The following is a 15,525-nucleotide window of genomic DNA, read 5'->3' as shown; positions in this document are numbered from 1 at the left end:
TGGACTCCTCAAATTTTCATCCCACTTTCTACTACTCTCCTTCAGCAAGGAGAGCAAGAAATGTTTTTTGAAGGTAAAGTAGTCCATTTTACATTTCTGGGGGAAGCACAACGCTGTTTCTTTAGTCTCACTTCCTTGAGAGTTGAAAAATTCAGGTTTCTTCCTCATCCTTTAGTTAAATTTCCTGAGCCTTATTTGACTTGGAATTTTAGTACAATAATCAATAGACTGATTCTCCTATAAGGAAAAAAAAAAAGATATGAGCTTTCTCTGCTTTTCCCATAAATCTTTTAAGAATGAAACCAAATAGTTACTGTTTGGCCTTTGATAATTTTATTGGATCAGTGACAATTTTCTGTGTCTCAACTATAGCTGAAATTCTAACACTTATATATAAAAAAGTACATGCTCCATTTCAGCACAAATGTTAACACAATTTAACACAACACAGTGCCATGAAGAAATGAATTATTTACAGCTTGTTTTGGTGGGGAAATAGTCCTAGAAATAATCTAGCACCACCACGTTACTGGATTATTTAATACATCACTTCCTTCTTCATTTAAATTGTTATGAATCACTCTAATTTTTCTCAACAGCCCTAAGGCCAAAACTTTAAGTGGTAAAAGTAAACCTGCTTTTATTATCAAACTGATAGTACTTCATGGAAACAGACAGAAATTCATGGTTTATAAAACATACTTGTATATATACATGCCTCTAAAGTTCACAGATTGAGAGACAGGTTGGTATTTCAGAGCAGTGATTTTGATAATTGCAAAAGGAAGCACTGTATACTCATGTAAAATACCAAAAACAAACCTACATGCATTTCCTAGACAATCATGAGTTCTCAAAGGGAACAAGGAAGTCCATTTGGTTCATGTACTTAATTAACAACCCTACTCTTCATATTACTTTAGATCAAACATTTTCTGATGTTGATGAACTTTCTATTTTATCCTTCCAGCTTTAGCAAGAAGAAAACAGTATGATAAAGATTTTTATTTCTGGAATTTGACTTTAAACAACAAAAAGGGAAAGTAATGCAAAAAGAATTAGTATGTCACTTTATAAGTTTAATTATTCTTATTTGAAATCTGATAAAATTAGTATTGTCAGCTCTACAGTTTTGTGTCCCTTCCACTTCCCATCCTTTGCTGGAAGCAAATTATAAATTTGCTTTATTTGGGAAATTTCTTTGGGAAATTCATCCTGGCTCAGTGATTACATAGAAAGAAGTTGAGAACTTACCTTCTGTCAATACTCAAACTACTTAAAAGCAACATGGTAGTCTTTCAATCATAATAAAAAAGGCTTAAAAAAGTTATTGCTCCAAAAGTCTAGTGGGAGGGTGGCTTAAATCCATAGTCCAAAAAGCATTAAGATGCAGAAACTATTACCCCACAGAAATCACTCTGATGTACTGTCCCACTGACTCATTCCTTCTGTTTTTTAATTGAGTTGCCTTATACGCGGCTCCATATTCCCAGCTATTCTTTCTACAGTACAAATGGTTCTATACTACCAAAGGGAGAAGAAAAGCTCTCTGAGCTCTACCCCAAAGAGAAATGAGAAAATACTCTATATGATTGTATCTCAGAGGATGTTAGTATCTGAAAAAAAAAGCTAACTTCATTTATCCCACCTCTAGCGCCATTTCTGTAAGGCAGGATGGAAAATGGACTTTAAAAGTGTGTGGGTCACTGTATTCCTTCCCGACTCCCTAGGAAGTTTGTCATATATCCCTGCACACTGCCTGCAGGCCTCTAGAATTACTACTGAGACCCTAGTTGAAGAGGCAACTTGAGTTTTTCAGGGACATGAAGACTCTGTGACTTCTTCAAATAAAAAGACCAAGAAACCAGAAAACAGTAACTTTATCCTAACAACAGGAACTAGAGTTTTCCAATACTAGCTCAAGGAAAGCAAAGGTATTAAATTATAGTTTCCTCTAGGGCTTACAGTCCAAAGGGAAGTGACTTTAGGTAGGTCAGTCAACCTTTATTCCTCAATGAAAGGAGCAATTTGGGGTGTAATCTGATCTATTCCTTCTTTCCCTAATCAGAAGACTCTAGATCCAACGAGAAGACTGAAGCAGAGAGAACTGAAATCAACTTTCTTGAACTGTTTTGAAGCTATGAACCAAACCTCTCAACCAGACACTGAATTAGAAGCCTAAGTAAGCATAAAACTGATAGGTCTTTTATATATATATATCTGCCATTTATGTATAATCTGTGCAAGTAGAATAAACGAAAGAACCTCCTAAGGAAACTCGTGGCTTGGATCTAATATCCTATCCAGGGCAAGATTTTCTTGATCTTTAACAGATCTCTCACTATACATAATGACCAAGACAAATCTTTTAAAAATATGAAGGAGGAACCAAAAATGTTGCTACCATCCACAACTGAATGAAGAGAGGTGGGTGTGGGAGAGGGTTGGGTCGGGGGGATAAGGATAGAAGTACACCCCATCAAAGTAAGAGGTTGACAATGTTAAAATAGTCCCATCAGGCCTTTTCAGAAAAAGTTATAACTTGGCTAAATAGCTAAAAAGAGAACACCAGAAAAATGTCGATTTATACTAGGCACTAACCATCACCAGACTTCAATGATATAGTTTAAACCTGTAATAGAAAAGAGTTTAGGGGAAATATCTGTCAAAAGGACTCCATTTCACTCGTTAAATAAATCTTTTTGGAGGTCCTTTTCAACTCTCTAGCTCTAAAAACTATAGACTTCAACTACCCTGACCTCTTACAACCATTACAACCAAAAAGGAAATGTGAGAAAGACCAAATCCATCAATATGCATTTTTTTCAATTTAAGTTCTATGCTTCCAATTAAGCATAGCCTGAGTGAGAATTTCATTTCATTTTCTTTCACGCTTTTTATTCAAGCACAAGGTTCTATAAGCACACAATGCTTTATCTAAAATTATTGTAAGGTTGAAAAATGCTTGGCAAAAGTAGAATAATTCAGTAAGAGAAAATGTCTGTGCCCCTGAAGAGAGCATGGAATCATATTATAGCATGCTAAATATGATTATATGAATGATGTGGCCAAAGCATCATCTATCTGTGGGATACAGAACAAAATTCATTAGAATCATGTTCTCTAATAAGATGCCAAGTTACCACACAAAATTGTTAGACCAGCAAGCTCTCTCCAGTTAGCACTGTTTGCAAGCCCCATTCCAGCTATACAGACCAGAAAGTCAGTACCAGATTTTAGTCACATCTACGTTATCAAGACCAAACTTTTAATTTCTCTCGTGCCACTAAATCACCTAATTTTCTAAAATGTTTCCCAAGGACCAATATCAAAGGTAAGTAGCTATAGCACAAGTTGCTCTATCTTTTCAAGATCCAAATCAGGACTACAATTCACTCACTTTCTCCCCCAATCTATGTATTTTGTTCATTGTCCAGTAGGAAGTTGAGTTTCTCATTATTCACCCCACTACCTTAATATTTCTAACACTTAGCAACTGTTCAAGATAACAAGGGAAATTCCTATTCTCGTTGGAGAATGACAGAAGTAGTAGTTTCCATAAATTACTGTAATCACTATGAGCCATTAGAACCCAAATATCACCCATGGTTGAATCTTAATAGGAAACTTAGAAAGTGTCATTGGTCTATTAGTAAAAATAAGGAAAGGCACTTCTTAAATGCCTTGCAATCATATGACAGGCTAGCCTTTGGTGGGGTGATATTTCTACAGCTCGATTACCCTCCTCTCTACTTCTACAATGTTACAGAGCTTTGTGCAGGAAAGGGTCACTAAACATTGGAAGACTAAGAAAAAACGGATGATTCTGCTTATACTTCCAATCTCCTTTCTTAAATGACCCCTGTACCACCCAAAGCCTATTAAAACTGAAAAGCTTTCCATTAAGAGGAAAGCTTATGGCTACCAATCTCTTACAAACTATCAATTCTTAATCAGAGGATTCCATGGTGTTTCTCCAGTAGAATATTTTCTTCCCTGTCCATTTTAGAGTGACAGATGCTCTGTTACAGGCATGGCTACGGTTACAGAAACTTGGACAGAATTTATAAGGTAAGCAAGCCATGTCAACACATGAATGTAAAAGAAATAAAAGTGTCATATGAAAAATGGAGGGAAAAAAGAAAAACCATTGTGCTCCACCTCGTTTAGAAAGGGTACTCGGTCTCATTTATGGGGCTGAAGAGCCTCAATCCCTATTCACCAAATTCCATGTTTAAAAACTGAAACCTGAGCTTCTAATCTAGGAAATTAATTCCAGCAGAAATAACAAACCTCATGGGTTAGCAAGGTTACAAAGTAACCTTGGTTACTTTTCATACTCTTGACATTTAAGATACCAGAAGTATAATCTCAAGGGCCCCCTTCCTTACATCTGTCATGTTGAAATAACAAAGCATTGAGACAATGACCAAAACCTAGAAAGATCTGTGACATTTCTTTCTAAACTATTCAAACACATCAAAGCCAGAAGCCTATTACTTATTGTAATATGGAGAAATGCAAAAGCACTAAAAAGTAAAAAATACAGGACTCCATCTAGTGCCATTACCAAATGAAAAAAATATAAGAAATATTTTCTTCTAGTCATAATGAGTTATTTGGTGAAATACTGAATTTAAAAGGGGACATTACGTTTGAAATTATCTTTTTATATAGAGAATTCTGACTCTCGAAGACCTGGGAGCTTTCTTAAAGTTGTGTTCTGACTAAATCCTATACCCTTAGTTTAAAGAAAAAAATTTTAATGGAATCTAATCTGCATCTAATCTAATTTCGCTGTTATTCAATAATCAACTCTGAAACAATATTAGAGGTAAAGGTTTACTATAAACACTTTAACCGTCTTTGCCTCTGCACTTTAACTTGGCCTTCCGAATACTTTCAGTCTTCTATTGCAAGACTTGGGTTTGGTTACCTTCTGATAAGGATTATACCACTTTTGCAAAGTCATTCTTATAGGGTCTCAATCTCTTCTCTCTCTCTTATCTTGAAACTTTGATTAAAAAATTGCTCTCACTCAAAGAGCAGGAGTTGATTGAATGGCAAAAATAATACACACGCATGCATTTATGACATGATATGGAACATATGAAATGGACTGTGAAAGTGGGGGAGGAATAAACTTTATTGGCCTGTAGAAGGGATGAGGGAAAAGAAGGAAGGGCTGGGGAAAAGAATGAAAACAGGTGGGAAAACTAAAATGGAATGATTAATAGTGCGCAAATATACTTTGTAACCTCCACGATTCAACTTGGAGACAGCTATGTACAGTGAAATACAGGTAGACTAAAGTGAGTTTCACTTTGTAGTTGATGCTACTTGTACCAGTTCTATCATTAGTAAGTCACTGTTTAATCCTGCCAAAGTCAGACAAGGCTCTCTGGTTAGTGCAAACAAGGGTCTCCATCCCGGGCTGCAGTCTGACCCGCCAGTGCTCAGAAGGCATGCTCGTGATGAACTCGCACACTTTCCAGTTCCCCACCTCCAATGGCGGCCAGGGTCTCCAGCCTGCTTAAGCGCTCCAGGCTTCTTCCAAGAACTTCTTCTAGCCGACTGCGTATCACCTGGGCCCCTTCTAGTTCCACCTGCAGAGTTCGGTCTCTCTCAGAGCTGATTAAACATGCCATACATGGAAGGAAAATGGATTAGCCATCAATGTAATGAGTCCATAGATGCTTCCAAAGAGCCATCAGTGCCACTCTGAGCCATGAGACTTTTGGAGTAATTGTTCTCTAGGACACAGTAAATGAATGTGGTCTTTGTTGTGGCCCTTGTGTTCAATGCTGGTAGATTAGCAAGGCCTGTTTTCTGTAAAGTTTGTCCCTTTATCCTAGATTCTGGGCCAATTTGACATAAAATTAGAGTTCCTAATATTTATCTCACACCCTTATAGCCCACTAAGAGAAATTTCATTTTTTAACTAAAAGCGTGAGTTTCTGAAAAGCCAAAACCCAGTAAAAACTAAATGCAAACTGAATCGATCTTGAGCCAAGTAGGGTCGCTACTGAAGATATTCGTTTTCTCATTTGTTACTGAAAACTGACAGTGCTCTGAAAAAGAATCCAGTTCACAAAGATGCAGAGATTCTTTATAAAGTAACACACATGGTCCTATTTTACCTTTCCTCTGCCTTCATTTTCTTGAAGGAGAAAGAAAAAAAATTTTTTAACTCAAAAATAAATTAGAAAAAACTGAATAGTAAAAGAATAAAAATTAGGAAAGAGAGAAAGGGGCTAGGAGGGAAGGCAGAATAAGAAAAAATAATTAAGGGACTATAAAATGAACCAGAAGGATATAATATACATGACCAAAAATCAAGAGGTACAGGAAAATAGATTCATCATGATGGCTATGAGTAATCCTGGGGTAATATTAGCCATAACAACAATTATATCTTCTTCAGTTATATTCAGTGACTATCAGTGCCCTTTATAGTCTTATAATGAAGCAGCCTTTAATAGGACATGGATTAGAGAGAGGAAAGAAACACACAATGAATGCTTACTATAAGCAAGCACTATTTTAGACACCTGACACGTCTCCTCATTTGATCTTTGCAATAGCTACATGAAATGGATGCTACTCCTGACTTAAGATGTAGACACTGAGGCTCAGAGCAATCCCTACAACTAGTGACAAGTCGGGTAGTCCCAGTTATGATTTTCTTTTTCTCCCTCCTTGTATACTGTAAGCATCTGCACTTAATGAGGAATAAAAGGAAAAACAGTGCAGTCACTCTCTTACCTCTCTGGATGGGCATGGAACCTCACAAGACTGCTGTAGAGCTGTCTCTCTGCTTGTAAGGCCTCATTGAGCCGACTCCGTTCATCTACCAGTCCTTCTAGCATCAGCAGCAACTGAGGGAAAAAGAATAGAAGCAACATGCAAATAGAGACAGGAAGCCACAGTTAATCCTGAGAAAGAGACCAAAAGAATGTATTAGCATGAACTATGACTCAAAAAGCTCACTATCTCATTACTGACTTAACCTTTCTATATATAGTATGTTACAGTTTTCAAGTCAATGCCATATTATCCTTTTTTACCTTTAAAACTCTATCGGGGGCTTCCCTGGTGGGTGCAGTGGTTAAGAATCCGCCTGCCAATGGAGGGGACACGGGTTCAAGCCCTGGTCCAGGAAGATCCCACTTGCCGTGGAGCAACTAAGCCCGTGAGCCACAACTACTGAGCCTGCGCTCTAGAACCCGCGGGCCACAACTACTGAGCCCACGTGCCACAACTACTGAAGCCCACACGCCCAGAGCCCGTGCTCCGCAACAAGAGAAACCACCACAATGAGAAGCCTGCACACCACAACAAAGAGTAGCCCTCGCTCGCCACAACTAGGGAAAGCCCGTGCGCAGCAATGAAGACCAAACGCAGCCAAAAATAAATAAAATAAAATAAATTAATTAAAAAAAAAAACCTCTATCAGGCAGAATTCAAATATGGGAGTAAGAAGAAGAAAGAGGAGAGCGAAGCCAGAAGGACAGGCAAGAGGCCAAGAAGAAGGAGTGGGAGAGAAAGCAAGGAAGGGCAAGAGGGAAACATACAACAGGACTTACTAGTACTCTTCATTCATTCATTAAACATTTATTGGGCACCTTCTATGTGCCAGACTCTGTTCTAAGGAGAAGCTTACTATCTAGTGGGGGGAAAAGACATTCATGAGTCACAGACACATGTCATTGTGAGCTACAGTAAGTGCAAAGATGAGCTACGATAGTGCATAACCGCAGAGATCTATTTAAGTGAACTGGTAGAGTTTAAAAGCTAGCTTGGAATGAGATGAGTAGTTAGTGAGAGAGATGATAGTGGAGACAGGGAGGAGTACAGGCAAACAGGTCATTTTAAGAAGCTTGGCATTAAAGAGAGGTCACATATGGGGCAGCAGTTACAAAGGAACTACACGTATGAGAAAACAGCATCTGTGGCTGCTACTGACCAAGGCAGGGAACTTTAGAGCACAGATTTTCTATGAAATTCCATCAACAGACACCTTCATAAGTAATTGAGATTGACGGCTTGTTCATTGTTTATCTCACAGTAAAAAATAAGGTTTGTAATTCAATAACTTACTTGTTGTCTTCGGTTTCCGGAAGTTTCCTGACCCTGTGATTCTACTGAAGCAACTTTTTCCCGAAGAAGTAAGACTTCTTGGGTCAGGCGTTCCATAGCTGGTATGTCTTCAGGATCAACCAGCTGCATTTGCAGGTCCTAAAAGTCAAAAACAAGTATAGTAATAAAAATATTGGGTTGCCCAAAAAGTTTGGGTTTTTCCATAAGATCTTATGGAAAAACCCAAACGAACTTTTTGGCCAACCCCATAAGTCATAAAAACACTATTCAGCACAGGAACAAAGTAACAAATCTCTTGAAATAGTCTGCTATACTTTAAGTGGGATATTAATAAGCCGTATGACGGTAACAATAGCTTCTTTATGAAATCTTAGCAACTCTGACATAAACCAGAGAGAATATGTCAATATCAAGAGGCTCAAACTAACAGTGCATAAGAAGACTCAATGTATCCAAGTGTTGTCTGAAGATGCCCTACAGGTATTCTGAGCTGTAATCATTTCCAATAGTCTTTAAAAAGCTTTGAGAGACCTTTATGAGGTCTTCTTTAATCTGTATTGTCCTGGTCAGGGACTCCATATCAGCGGCCTGCACCTGCAGCTCTTCCTCCTGCACAGCCATCATGGACTGCAGGGCGGAGAGTTCCATCTGTGGAGAAAGAAATCCTGAAGTCAGTGGGTAGAGGAAACAATACGTGTCACAACTTCATTTTAACGTTGAAGCAAATGCTTTTCCATATCTTATCAGCCAGTAGTGCAAATAGAAACTAGAACGTGAATAGTGCGTTACTGGATCAGATCAATAAACTGCACTGTGCAGTACTAAAAGGTGTTTCATGGGAAGTTGTAATGTGGTTTTAATGATATCCTCCATCTTTGTTAGCACTACAAAACATACCAAATTTGTTTAATTAATGAGTTTATTATACTACTTTAAAAAATGGGTTACCATTAGCAGATGCGAGAATAGATGTTTTTCTTTACATAAGTATTTCAGCTAAAAGATTAAAAAAAGACAGAATATCTCCATTTTTGCAAGCCTTAATGAATTAATAGAGGCATCGATCATCAATATCACAAGAGATCACCAAACATTACACACCTCCTGATGGAAGAACACACCACCACCTATGAAGAAGTCCTACCAAAAGTTAACACTGTAGGCCCTAAACGTTTAATGTTGTATCTTTCATCTCTCCTCACCAGAAAATGACAGCCAAATATTCGATTATGACAAATTTCACTAAAAATCATGATAATTTCCACAGCTGCTAACATTTACTAGGTGCTTATTACTGTGTTCCAGGCCTTATAAAAAATACTTTGTATATATTTAATCCTTTTAACAAACCTAATGACTTGGCTTCTGCCCACTTTTTCAACCTCAGTATGAACCATTTTCTACCTCATTCATGGTTTTCTAGGCACACTGGACTTTTTCTGTTCTAGGAATGCCAGACTTTCTCTTGACTCAGAGCCTTTGCACCTACTATTCCCTCTGCTTGAAATATCTTCCTGAGTTGCCTCCTTCTCATCCTCGAGTCCCAGCTTACACGGCATCTGCTCAGAGAAGCATTCCTCTAGCATTCTATCTCAAACGGTCCCATACATGTTACTTTCTATTATTTCCCTCATATCGCTTATGACAGTCTGTAATTGTATTATTTGTTGTCTGAATCTCCCCAGTAGGAATTAATTACATAGGGTCAGAGACTTTGTTGATTTTGTTCCCTATTCATCCCCACCACTTGCCCTGGCTTAGAGAAGGTACCAATATAGCTGATGAATGAAAGAATGAGTGAATCCTCCCAACAACCCTACGGAACAACTACTCTTCTACTCCTCAATTTACAGATGAGGTGACTGAGGCTGAGAGAAATTAAGGAACTTGTTCAGAATCAGAGCCAGTAAGTGGTAGATCCAGAAAGTAAACTCAAGGAAGTAGAGTCACAGCCACCAGACTATGTCTTATATGCTTCATGGTAATGGCAAGTTATTTATAAGTAAACATTTCAAGGAAATATTTTGAGATAATTTTTTTAAAGTAATTGTGACAAGTGAAGATGGATGACACACAGCTAGTTTAAGGTGTAATCAAGCTTCCTAAAGGAAGCAGCACCTTTTTCCTTAAGTAATATAAAATGTAAGTTATAAGCAACAAAAATTTTACTTGTGTATCTTTTTTTTTTCTTTAATAAATTTACTTATTTATTTTATTTTTGGCTGCGTTGGGTCTTCATTGCTGCGTGCGCACTTTCTCTAGTTGTGGTGAGCAGGAGCTACTCTTCAATGAGGTGCGCAGGCTTCTCATTGTGGTGGTTTCTCATGCTGCAGGGCATGGGCTCTAGGTGCGCGGGCTTCAGTAGTTGTGGCATGAGGGCTCAGTAGTTGGGCTCGTGCGCTCTAGAGCACAGGCTCAGTAGTTGTGGCGCACGGACTTAGTTGCTCTGCGGCATGTGGGATCTTCCTGGACCAGGGCTTGAACCCGTGTCCCCTGCATTGGCAGACGGATTCTTAACCACTGCGCCACCAGGGAAGTCCTACTTGTGTATCTTCTAACTCCATCAATGCTTATAAAATCACTGTGTGGGCTTATGATGGTTTATAACTATACAAGGGTATTTGATGATTCTGGGCTACTGCAGCAGATTAGGAGGAAATGCTTCTCCTCATATTTCCTTCCTTGTTGAAGGAGCTCAGTTACTGTAACTCCTGACCTCTCTCCACCCCTTTACTCACTCAACCCTGGGCAGGCAAAGGGACTTAACAGTAGACTGGGGAAGAATAAACCAAGCAAGCTTGACCTAGTTCCACCTTTCCTCTTCTTGGGAGACAGCTGCCTGTAGGAAGCCACTGCTTCTCCAAAGGCAAGCTCTTCCCCACCATGCAGAATGGTCTGCTGAGGCCCAGCGTTGCCTGTCTGGGCAGATAAGTCTACCTAATTCTGGGGATTGGCCAGCAGGCCCACTTGGTTCTTGCATTAAATTCTCTAGGTAAACCTTTATCAGTAATACAGTTGATAAAGTACCAAGCTACCTGCCACTATTTTATTTCATTTCTCATTTTGTTCAGATCTTGGGTATGGAAAAAGGGGTGCTCTTAATTGCTCTCTTCAGAGACCTCTGCCATTTTATATCGAGGTAGTTGCACCATTGAAGAAACACGAAAACATGAAGAAAAAACATTATTGCAGCAAGCTAAAGGTCTGCAGTCAGATAGACACGGGTCTTACATCTTGGCATAATCTCCCGAACAAGGCAATTTAAACTGAGCTTCAGATTCTTCAACTGTAAAATGGGAATAATATCTACTTTTCAGGGTTATGTGAGAATAGAGAAAATGTATTAAAGTGCATGGCATATAGAAGGCAATCAGTGAATGATAACTATTATTACCACCACTACTATTATCTCAGGGGGGTAGGGGGAATGTTGAAAAATCTGGGAAAATCTATATGGCTTTGGTAAATACCTAATATTAGAGGAAATATGATAATGAAAATACATAGCATTGAATTGAGAAGTTGTAGTTGATTAAGAACATACAGACGTAAGCAATAGAGCTAAATATAACTCACTCAAAATACCGATTTTTTTCTTTTAAATATTTTTCTTCAAAATATTCATTTATAGTAATTATAATTTTATGATCCTGAAAACAGGACAAAACCAAAAGTAACATTACTCTTAATTGAGTATATGTGAGATAAATAGAACAGAATGTGGAAACTAAATTATCTGACATGATAGTGGCTAGGGCAGAACCAAGAAAAAGGAGGGGAACTAGGGGATTTTTTAAACTAGTATTTTTTAAATGCCACACAATTTCACTTCCTCAAAACTTGATTCATATAACTCCGTAAGGAGAAATATGGTAATGAAAAGAGAAATTAGAGGTACAATAAGATAATTTCATCACAAATATGAATGCAGGTTTTATATTATAGATGTAACTATGACAAAGAGGTAGAACAAAACTGAGGAGCTATACAGACTAGCCAGGTAAACTTAATTTAGGAACCCATGACACTGACCGATCTAAAACAGAGGTCATAGTAACATAAAGGCTTTCAGTTTTAGTCTATAACTCTATACTGTGGACCTAATGCTTCTTCTACATCATAGTACAAACAACTAGCTGTATGGGGAAGAAGAAGTGGAAGGGATCCTGTAAGGCTGAGAGGCCTCTTCTAAGAAAATTGATGAAACCTCTATTGCTAGAAATAGAACATATGAATGGGAAAAATTATCTGCTCCAGGAAATGACTTCTTAGGAAGTGTTCTGAGTCACAGAAGACTTGAGTTTAAATCTTAGCTTTAGCATTTTATAGCCATATAACTCTTCCCCACCTCCAGGTTTTAAAACAGTGTTTCAGCTTCTTCATCTATAAAATAGGGCCAATATGACTTACTTAGCAGAGCTGTAAGTATTAGTGCTAATTTAAGTATCCAGTACAGTGCACTGCATATAGCAAGTACTCAATAAAAGTGGGTCCTTCTCAAATTTCTCCTGTTTCATGTTTCTAAAACTAATTTCATGGCTCTAATGTCATAATTCTAAGGAGCAATTATGTAGCACTTCATTTTTTCACAAGTCCTTTGTAATTATTTTATTCCAGTTAGCAATGGGCAGAGAAAGCTGTGTTTTTTCAGCACTTAAAAAGTTTTAATGATCCTCATTATAAATAACAAGAGCATCTTGGTGAGAAATGTGTATATAAAGGGATTTCTATTTTTCTCCAGAAAGCAAAAGGGCTCAACCTGCATTTGGACCCAGATATTATACTTGGAGAATTTTACTCTTTTAAATATGAAGTATTTTGAAAAAAACAGGAATTAAGAAATTAGGCTTAACAAGAAAACTCACCCGACTTTCTCTTTCTTTTTTAGCCATGAGCTCAAGTTCCTCTTTGGCATTACTCAGTTCTTTTTCCAGCCCTGCAACTGTATCCAAGTCTCCTAAAAATGAATACATAATGCTAGTTATAATCAGTATCAACATAATGTGATCTTTGCTGCCTTGTTTCTAAGGAATTTAAGATACAACCCAACAACAACAAAACACATATGCACAGGTTGTTCTTTGCAGCATTATTTGTAATAGCAAAATACTGCAATCAACCTACAAGCCTATAAAAGAATGAATAAAGCATAGTATATCCACACAGTGAAATACTATATATAGCCGTAAAAAAGAATGAGGAATATCTTTAATGAACTTATATGGAGTGATATCCAAGATATTAAGTACAACAAGCTGAGCACAGAAGAATACATCTAGTGAAGTATGTTTTATATTAGGAAAACGGGAAATAAGAACATACACATACACATCACATATACACATAGAATTGATCTGCTTATTTTTGCAAAAAGAAACACAGGAAGGGTACCTCAGAAATGAAACTGGTTGTCTTCAGGGGATGAGTAAAAATAGGAGAGAAAGGACAGGGAAGTAGATGGGACTTCGGAGTACACTTTTCTATATTTTTGAGCTTTGAAGCACGTTAATGTTTTATTATTAACGTGTAAAGTTAGTTCCACAATGAGGAAGCAAAAGCCAAACACTGAATACTAACATAAATAAATAAAACTAAATAGCAAATTGATAAGATAACCACCCAGAAGATAATAAAAAAAATTAATCCAAATAATTTTTGCACTCAGTATTCTAACTGTACACCCTTGGTGGGAAATATTCTAAGGATAAAAAGAATTATAAAGAAATTTTAAACATTATTTAATAGATTTAGTGTTGATAGTGGTATTCATGTAGCCATTCTGAAACTATTTTTGTGTACTGTGCAAATGTATAAATATAGTGATGTTACAGGTAACCAGGTTTCTCAATGTTGGGAGAAGGCAGATACAAATACAAAATAACGGAAAGAAAGAACTTGTATTGTTTAACTGGAATTAGAGGAATCAGTATCAAATGGAGATATATATGTGTGTGTGTGTGTGTGTGTGTGTGTGCGTGTGTGTGTGCGCGCGCGTGCGTGTATGTATATACACATACATATATATGTGTATGTGTATATACACACACACGCACACACACACACACACACACACACATACGCTCACACATATACATATAAACATCCTTAGCTCTGTTCACTTAAAAGGGCCTAGAAGCAAATGACATACCTGCAGCTATGAACCTATCTTATATCCAGATACTAGTATATAAATGCCATTACCCACTAAAAGGAACCAGAGAGCTCCTTGAAGTAATGGATAATTTCAGGGCGGAGGTAGGCAAAGTAAAAGAAAATCACAGAACACCTTATTGTGCCAGAAAGTATGGAAGTGCTCAAAAACAGATGGGGAAATACTGAAAGGACAGAGGAACAGCTTGAAGGGGCTCCAATTGGCCAAATCCGGGATAATTTGGTTATCAAATGGAATAATGACAGAAATGGATACTACAATGATTTTTTTTAAAAAAGGAACCCAGTACTCCATACTGATATAAACAAACGGAGTAGGAAGAATAGGGAAAGGGCATCTCTTCTTTATAAAAGAATACACACTACTAAACAAAGAAGGAATTTTAGAAATAGAAAATCTCTTTTTTAAACTACCAAATAGTGAGTTCCAACAAGCTCAAAGGATGCTAAAACCACTGGGTGAATGACTGTGGGAAAGCAGAACTACCAACATCTCAAGGCATTTGCTGGCAGATCACTTATTAATTACAAAGGGGAAAATGAGCCTTCAGAGTGGAGACATCTGGCAGATACAACCTTAACCAAACAACTAAACTTAATATCACCGAGCATAACACAAACTGATACCATGTGCTCCTGATGTGATGCACTGAGAAAGACATCATCCATGTAGTATTCTTGCCAAAGATGTTTAACTTGAATCTAACCATGAGGAAACAATCAGAGCCAAATTGAGGGCCATTAGCTGGCCCAGAGTTTTAAAAAATGCCAATGTCAGAGAACAGACTTGTGGTTGTCGGGGGGTGGGGGGGTGGGGGGAAGGGTTGGATTGGGAGGCTGGGGTTAGCAGATGCAAACTATTATATATAGAAGGGATAAACAACAAGGTCCCACTGTACAGCACAGGGAACTATATTCAATATCCTGTAATAACCCATAATGTAAAAGAATATGGTAAAGAATATATACATATATATAAAAAACTGAATCAATTTGCTGTACATCAGAAATTAACACAACATTGTAAATCAACTATACTTCAATTGACAAAGAAAGCCCATGTCAAAAAAGACAAAAAAGCCTAGAAAACTGTTCTAGATTAAAAGAGACTAAAGAACCATGACAAGTAGGTGCAATGCATGATCCCTGAGGGAAGAGAACAACCAGCTATCAAGAATATTATTGGGACAATGGGAACTCTGAATATAGACTGTACATTAGATACTAGGACTGTATTAAAGCTAAATTTCCTGA

At 37.5% G+C, this 15,525-nt stretch overlaps 1 protein-coding gene across 45 annotated transcripts in view; it reads right to left on the bottom strand.

Moving 5' to 3' along the window:
* The window catches only part of PDE4DIP (phosphodiesterase 4D interacting protein), a 224,462-nt gene that overhangs the window by 58,206 nt on the left and 150,731 nt on the right, over positions 1 to 15,525 (bottom strand). For all 45 annotated transcript variants that reach the window (XR_010941031.1, XM_067727491.1, XM_067727490.1 and 42 more), the window contains 5 exons: positions 12,966 to 13,057; positions 8,632 to 8,748; positions 8,101 to 8,238; positions 6,766 to 6,878; positions 5,504 to 5,631 (listed from right to left, as the gene is read on the bottom strand). Coding sequence is in view for 44 of the 45 variants with exons in the window: in XM_067727491.1 (XP_067583592.1) it covers positions 5,504 to 5,631; positions 6,766 to 6,878; positions 8,101 to 8,238; positions 8,632 to 8,748; positions 12,966 to 13,057 (588 nt within the window). In the remaining variant the exon portion in view is untranslated. The remainder of the gene's footprint in view (positions 1 to 5,503; positions 5,632 to 6,765; positions 6,879 to 8,100; positions 8,239 to 8,631; positions 8,749 to 12,965; positions 13,058 to 15,525) is intronic.

The sequence above is a fragment of the Pseudorca crassidens genome, chromosome 2 (assembly GCF_039906515.1).
Source record: "Pseudorca crassidens isolate mPseCra1 chromosome 2, mPseCra1.hap1, whole genome shotgun sequence".
NCBI lineage: Eukaryota > Metazoa > Chordata > Mammalia > Artiodactyla > Delphinidae > Pseudorca > Pseudorca crassidens.
The sequence above is the reverse complement of the archived record's forward strand: the minus strand, read 5'-3'. Positions and strand labels throughout refer to the sequence as shown.